The following is a 7412-nucleotide window of genomic DNA, read 5'->3' as shown; positions in this document are numbered from 1 at the left end:
TGTGGCAAGTGCCAAAGAATATATAGAAAGTATAGCTATGTTCTAATAGCTCTTTTATCAGAAACCATAAGACCAGAAGTAGAAATAATCTTTAAATATATTCCCAGATACCAGAAAGTTTTAATACAAATACCTTAGCATCTGCATAATTACTTGCACATGGTAGATGACCAACACATGTCTCATGAATTGAACTGAAGCTAAATATACCGGAAAAAATACCAATGCGGGTTGAAAAGAAGGGAAGTAAGGTGAGCAGAGATTGAGCTACACTTGAGACTAAAGAAGAGGTCCTGTCAATGATTAGAAAAGAGACAAAGCAGCATGGAGGGAAGGACTTAACGTCATCTGGTCCCAGATAGTGGAGCAAACTAGTCTGTAAGAGACACAGGTGCCAGTATTCTTGGAGGCTCTATGGACGGGAGCTCCGGCCTGAGAAGTCTCCTAAAGAGAACAAGATTGTGGGCACGAGAGGAAGTCCCCCCAGTGTCTCGTTTCCAAATTACTCTGAAATCAGACATCTTTCTCAGGCTTTCTTTTAGGGCTTTCAGTTGAGTCCGCTTAATATAATTCTAGGGTTGGCTGTCCCCACCCCTCCTTAGAATCTTTCTACCCGCTCACAGGCAACTAGAATTACAAGCAGAAAACCCACAAGTAGAAAAATGTTTTAAATTCAGATAAATATCTAACTACAGTATGATACAAATGAGCTTAAGCTTCATATAATCAGCCAGTAAATACACATGAATAATAAATTACTAGATTTTTCCCAGATTTGTCAGATTTTATTCCAGGCAGTTTTCAGATAAGAAGCCTTGGAGAACCTGAAGAAGGGGTAAAGGCTACAGATGGAAGGATCTGAGGAAAGTAAAATTTACATTCCTCACCTCTTTGACCTGGGCGACAAAAATTGTGAATTAAGATATTTGGTCACATAACTGTAAAGATAGCTGTGGTTTCATAAAGTTCTTTTCTTATGTTTGTTTTGTTTTTGTCTTTTTTAAACCAGGGAAGTTCTCTGGGAACTTAACTGAAATATCACAGAAACATTAGTTCCAGTCCCTATTTTCAACATTGGTATAGTGTATTTTGTTTTTCTCAGTGTGGTACATGGAAATAAAATTTATGGACTCTAAAGTCTATTGTATTTGAAAGATTAACCTACATAAGTCAAAATTTCAAAAACTTGTGAAAATATCCAATAAAAATTGCTTTGACAATTTTTGAGGAGCAAATATTTTATGATCTAAAGTACTTAATGTGTAACTGTCATTGTTGCATTTGACACAGATTGTGTCATGATTACAGGAAGCATCTGCTGAAATGATTATATGATCAGAGACTACTAGATCTGTAGGCTCAGTAGTAGATAACTGTAGTGGGGGTTCTTTGTTCTTTTTTTTTTTTTTTTTTTTTCTGTTTAGCATCAGAAGCCCCTCTTCTTGTTTGGGAAACAGAAAGCATTTGTGAATCTGTGGGTTGAAGTTCAAAAAGCCTGACTCTTCCTTACTCCTTATTCCAAGACAGGCATATGACCTAAGTTGGGTCAATTGAATATCCTTGCCATAGCTGTGAGTAAGGATTAGTGTTACTAGGAAGGAATAAAAGATTAGAATTAAGTCAGTGGGCTTCGATTGCCCCATTGTGTCAGGGTCCAAGTGTCCAGCAGCAGTGGTCCCTTAACCAGGCTGTACCTTTGGCCATGGATCTGGCTATGTGCTCTCCCTAGGTTGCCAAGCTATCTGGTAATCATCCAGGGAATTTTTTTTCTACCTAAGGACACCACAAACCGTTTCAGTTTTTGCCTAACGGATACCATCACTGTTTAGAGTCGTGGGAAAACCCTAACTAGCCTAAGGATGCTGCAAGGCCAATTTATGGGCTCTGCAGTTTCCTAAGTAATGATAAAGAGCCACCAAGGCTAAGCTCCAGGAGGGAAGAGTCACCTAGCTTGATTACTGTGGTATACTCAGCTCCTAGCTCAGGGCCCTAGAACACATATTCAGTAAATTTTTATTTGATTCTGACCTGAATGAATAAAATAGTAACACCCACCTCTAGGCCTCCTCAACATCTATTTAAAATTTTTGGATCCTGTCTGCTTTTAGTGTAGATTTTCCTGAGGAAGGAACAGAACTCAAAAAAAGATGACACTAAGGTTTTAAAATCAAGTAAGTAGGAGGCTGTTTTTCCAGTGGCAGAAATGAAGTCAGGAGTAAAGATTAGGTTTCTGCTGTGATAAATTGAACCTGTTAAATGCTATGACTTTGACATTTTGTAACTGTAGGTTAAACCATTACGTCACTCATTAGATAGCTCTGTATTTGTTTGAAAAGTACAAGAGTCCCTCCTACTGGACTTTGATCTAGCAGAAACAACTGTTACCTAACAACCTCAGACCATCACCGGAACACCTGTATGAAGGACGTTCTTTAGTTTATTTAAATGGTTTTGCATATGTAATTTATTTAAGCCTTCCAAATGATTAGAAAACTTTTTATGGTCCTGCTTTTGTCGTCTGTGACTCTTGGGGAGGCAAAGAAATCGTTTCTCAGTTTTCTGAACATAGAAAAGACTGAAATACTATTTTTCACAAAGACTGAAGAAACTGTCGTTGTAAGGTCAAGTTACAGAGATAAACAGCCAAACTCCAGCTACCTCTTTGTGCAACTAGAAGATCCTAAAATGCTCCAAGTGGTGAATGTGACTAAGACCTTATCAGATGTTACCAACTTTACCATAAACCTGGTGACAGATGAAGACGGGGAGACAAATCTGACCATTCAATTGTGGGATTCTGAAGGTAGGCAAGAAAGACTCATTGAAGAAATAAAGAATGTCAAAGTCAGAGTGCTCAAACAAAGACAAGACAGTCTTCCAGACATCAAACCTTATTGATAGAAATATCCTTATGCTTTTTCTGCCAATGATACTGTTAAATAAATGTGCATTTGGTTGTAAGATTGAATTACAGGTGTTTCAAACAATATGGAAGAGACCTTTGCCAATAATTCTTGGGGCAGTTATACAGTTTTTTCTTGTGCCATTTTGTGGATTCCATTTGACGCAGATTTTGGCATTGCCTGAAGCACAGGTTTTTGGATTTGTAATGACCTGTACCTGCCCAGGAGGGGGTGGGGGCTATCTGTTCGCTCTGCTTCTAGAAGGAGATGTCACTTTGGCCATTTTGATGACTTGCACATCAACGTTATTGGCCCTGATAATGATGCCTGCCAATTCGTACATATACAGTAGGATGTTAGGGTTATCACGTACTTTGCATATTCCTGTTTCTAAAATTATGTCAACACTCCTTTTCATACTTATACCTATATCAGTGGGAATAATCATCAAGCGTAGACTACCTGAAAAAGCAAACTTCCTGGAGAGGATCATTAGGCCTCTGAGTTTTATTTTAATGTTCGTAGGGATTTATTTGACTTTCAGAATGGGATTAATGTTTCTAAAAACAGTGAACCTAGGGGTGCTTCTATTGGGTGTCTTAGTTCCTGCTTTGGGTTTGTCGTTTGGGTACTTTTTTGCTAAAATGTCTATGCTGCCTCTTCCTGTTTGTAAAACTGTTGCTATCGAAGGTGGGGTACTGAATAGTTTCTTAGCCCTTGCTATTATTCAGCTTTCTTTTTCACGGTCCAACGCAGACTTGGCTTCTGTGGCTCCTTTCACAGTGGCCATGTGTTCTGGATGTGAAATTTTACTGATCCTTCTGTTCTACAAGGCTAAGAAAAGATGTATCCTTATCATAGAAGAGAAAAGAAAGAAAAATCCCCCGGTCTAACAGTTAAAGCTTTACTGAATTTTCCTACTCTGAATGAGGTACTGTGGGAGAATCAAAGAATATCTGAAATGATGCCTGCTCTCAACTCACTTATGATCAGATTGAAAACTTGACATTAGGGGAGAAATATATACATACATATACTCATATGTGCTAAACACCCAATGAATAGTACAGACAGTTAAATGTACAGAAATTCAGAGGAAGGAGACTACTTTTCAACTGTGTTGGCTTGGAAATGTTCTATAGAGTTGGATTTGAATATAATACTTTATTATGGTCTCTTGAACAGGAAAGAACAATAAAAAAAAAAAAGTCCTCCTATAGTGATTATGATATATCCCAAGTATTTATGGAAGGGCTGCCCTTCCATAATAGGCATTTGGTAAATGCTCACACAGTGAATGAATATGTAAATTCATATTTGGAATCAATGTCTTAAACTAAATATAGCATTTCTGCTCTCATAATTGTACTTGCTCCTGTCGTCCACGTCTCCCACTAAAGACGTTACCATTTACCCTGAAGCACAGGGTCACCTCTTCCCCCTCTTCTCCTTTCTTCCCTCTTCTTTTTACAGGCAACTTCCTGTAATATCTTTTTATCAGTCTCCTCTCTATTCCCAGCACTACCACTTTTGTTCTGCCCTAGATTGCTGCTTCCCTAAACCTTTCTTACCCGGCTTTTGGCCTCTCTGTCCACTCTCCAAGCACTGGCAGATTAACCTTCCTAAAATCTAACTTTGATCCTGTGCTTTCCCTGCTACAAAATTTTTTGCCTCTTGAATAAAGTCTGTATTCCTCAGTGAGGCATTTTGTACACTCTGCTCACTGACTTCACCCTAGCGTTCCAGTTGTATCTCCCCTCCCACTTCTTTACACGCAGTCTTTGCTCCAATCAACAGATAACTTGATAACTCATGACTCTGCCTTTGTTCACACTGTCCCTGAAACCTAAGGGGACCACGTCATCTCTGTCTATATTTTGACCACTCTCACAGACCTGGCTCAAATACCACCCTTGCCATGAAGCTTTGACTAACCCCCTTAGCTACCGGGAACTGAAATTTCCTCTAAATTCTCATCACAATTTTTTATGCTCATAGTTCTTAGCCAACCTGGCTTGCATTACAGCTATTTGTGTTCCTATCATATCCTCCCTATTTTGCTATAAATCCTTGAACATGCAAATTATAAGCATAATATAATATGGAAACAATATAACAGAATATTAACAGTACAATATAATAGTATGAACAGTATAATATAATAATATAAGCAATAGAATACGATAACAATATTCATTTTGATACTCCCCATAATATCTAGCATATTTCCTGTGTGCCTATTCAAATAAAGTGTTGAAGCACAGACTAGGGCCCAAATGAATAGTATACTTGTTTTTATACCACTGTTGAGTTTTCAAAAGCAATTTTTAGTATCTAGTTCCAGTTTGCACTTCTCTCCAAAGAAAGTGAAGGCATCAAGAAAGAGAAATATCACTCTAAATAATTCTGCTTCCCGCATTTCCCAGGCCTTTAGTTATAAGCAAATTACTTCACCATCCTGTAGTACCATTTCCTTACATAGAAAATGGAGATAACAGGTAAACTCCATCAAATTGTCATAGGAATTAAATGAGATCATATTGACAATGTACTTAGAACAGAGTACATGCTCAGCAAGTGTTAGCTGCTATAATTATTTTACCAGATTTTAAACTTTTGACCCTGATATATCTACTGTTGGTTTGAAATACTAATCTGATAACTCTGCATAGAGCCTAAAACTTCGAATATTTTCCTATTAGTGTTATTCACCATCTTACTCATAGTATTAGGGAATTTTCGTTCGGTTTGCCAGCTGATAAGACAACCAAAGTCCTTTTTCTCTTATTTCACCAAATCCAGTATGTTAATACCAAGATTCATCAAAGCGCTGGTTTGGCATGGTGATGAATTGTTATTGTTCATTTTATAAAATGTTAATTGCCTACATGAAATACTTTACTACTGACCCCTTTAAATGGAAATCTACACTTAGGGGCTTAAAATATAATTAAGCTTGCATAAATTTGACTTATGTACATTTTCATGAACATATTTTACTGATTGGGAGACAAGAAACTGCCTTCCTAGTTGCTCTTTATCCTTAACTTTGTGGTCTCGAACAAGACACTTCTCTGCAGTTCAGTTTTCAAATCTGTAAAATGAAGAGATTCAACTGAGGTTTAAGATCTTGATTAACTCCTAAGCCTGTAATTCTGGCATAAAACTCTGGGACATTAACACCACGGGCAGGGCAATGGGTTCAGGTTGACAAGAATAACCACTTACAGTTGCTGTTTTCTACTTAAAGCAACAACCAAAATATAAGTTTCTTGAGGGCAGGGACCACATATTATTCTTTGAATTCCCTACAGTTTTTAACCAATACTTTTAATTGAGTTGGTGCTCATAAAACATTGAATTAATTAATCATTAATGTCTATGAAAGTCAATATCATATACTCTAGGGCCAGATTATGCCGGGGTCTGCAATTCCAGCTCTGTCACCAACTGGGTGACATTGGTCAAGTTACTTAATCTCTCTATGCCTAAATTCATGTGGAAAGTGGGGATAATGATAGTACCTACCTCATGATATTGTTGTGAAGATTAAATGAGTTAGTATTAATAAGGTCCTCAGAATAATGCCTAACACATAGTAAACTCTATAATTATTATGGTTACTCTCTGCATGTTTGATCTTGCACCTTAAAAGCAGATGAATGTGTACAAATGGAATATCTTTTATTTATCTTATAGATGTATCATGGAAGATTGAGATTTTTATGTAGGAAAATTTATCTAATTTGGATGGGGATGAAGTTATTCAAGCTATTTATTTATTGTTTAACAATGAGAGGCATAAAGCAGGCTAACTAATTGCTTGAGTTCATACCAACCATTTGTCCAACAATAATCAGTATCAAGACTGCAAAGAACAAAAGGCTTTATTTGAAGTCTTAAGAATTGCAATTCAGGAGACACAGATCTGGGACTTCCCTTGTAGTCCAGTGGTTAAGACTCCACACTGAAGGGGGCCTGGGTTCAATCCCTGGTCAGGAAATAAGATCCCACATGCTGTGCAACATGGCCCAAATTAAAAAAAAAAATTATTTTAAAATTAAAAAAAAAAAGAGAGAGAGACAGGAGATACAGATTCAGGTAAAACTGAAAGAGTATTGCAGGGGAGAGAAAGGAGCTTATGCAGGCAAAAGCCACAAGATTGTTCAAGAATTATGACTGACCCTGATTCAAGAAAGAAATATTTGTCCTTAAGGCTCTCGTGAGTTATTTTAGGGTAAGGGTCCAATAAATATCTTGAGTTTCTGGAACATTGGGTAGATGTTCTGGATGCATGTGTTAAGATAATAAGTGGTCAAAAGTTTCATTTGGTCTGAGACATGCATAAGTCACACTTTCTCAATGGCCTTCTGGCTCCATTTTAGAGAGCTCTCTTAGCAATATCAACTCCATTTTGATTTTCCTTTCACACATTTTACACAGCCATGATTGGTTAGACAAAAGATCCAGAGGTAGAGGGATAAGCCATTTTTTAAAAAATAAACTTTC

At 37.3% G+C, this 7412-nt stretch overlaps 1 protein-coding gene across 1 annotated transcript; it reads left to right on the top strand.

Annotated features, from left to right (window-relative positions):
• The first annotated feature begins 2481 nt into the window (after nucleotides 1-2481).
• SLC10A5 (solute carrier family 10 member 5) lies at nucleotides 2482-3796 on the top strand. The gene is given in 2 exon segments (XM_065895731.1): nucleotides 2482-2876; nucleotides 2878-3796. Coding segments are annotated over 2 exon segments (1314 nt in total).
• The last annotated feature ends 3616 nt before the right edge of the window (nucleotides 3797-7412 follow it).

Source organism: Phocoena phocoena, chromosome 17 (genome assembly GCF_963924675.1).
Source record: "Phocoena phocoena chromosome 17, mPhoPho1.1, whole genome shotgun sequence".
In the NCBI taxonomy this organism is placed as follows: Eukaryota; Metazoa; Chordata; class Mammalia; order Artiodactyla; family Phocoenidae; genus Phocoena; species Phocoena phocoena.
The sequence above is the reverse complement of the archived record's forward strand: the minus strand, read 5'-3'. Positions and strand labels throughout refer to the sequence as shown.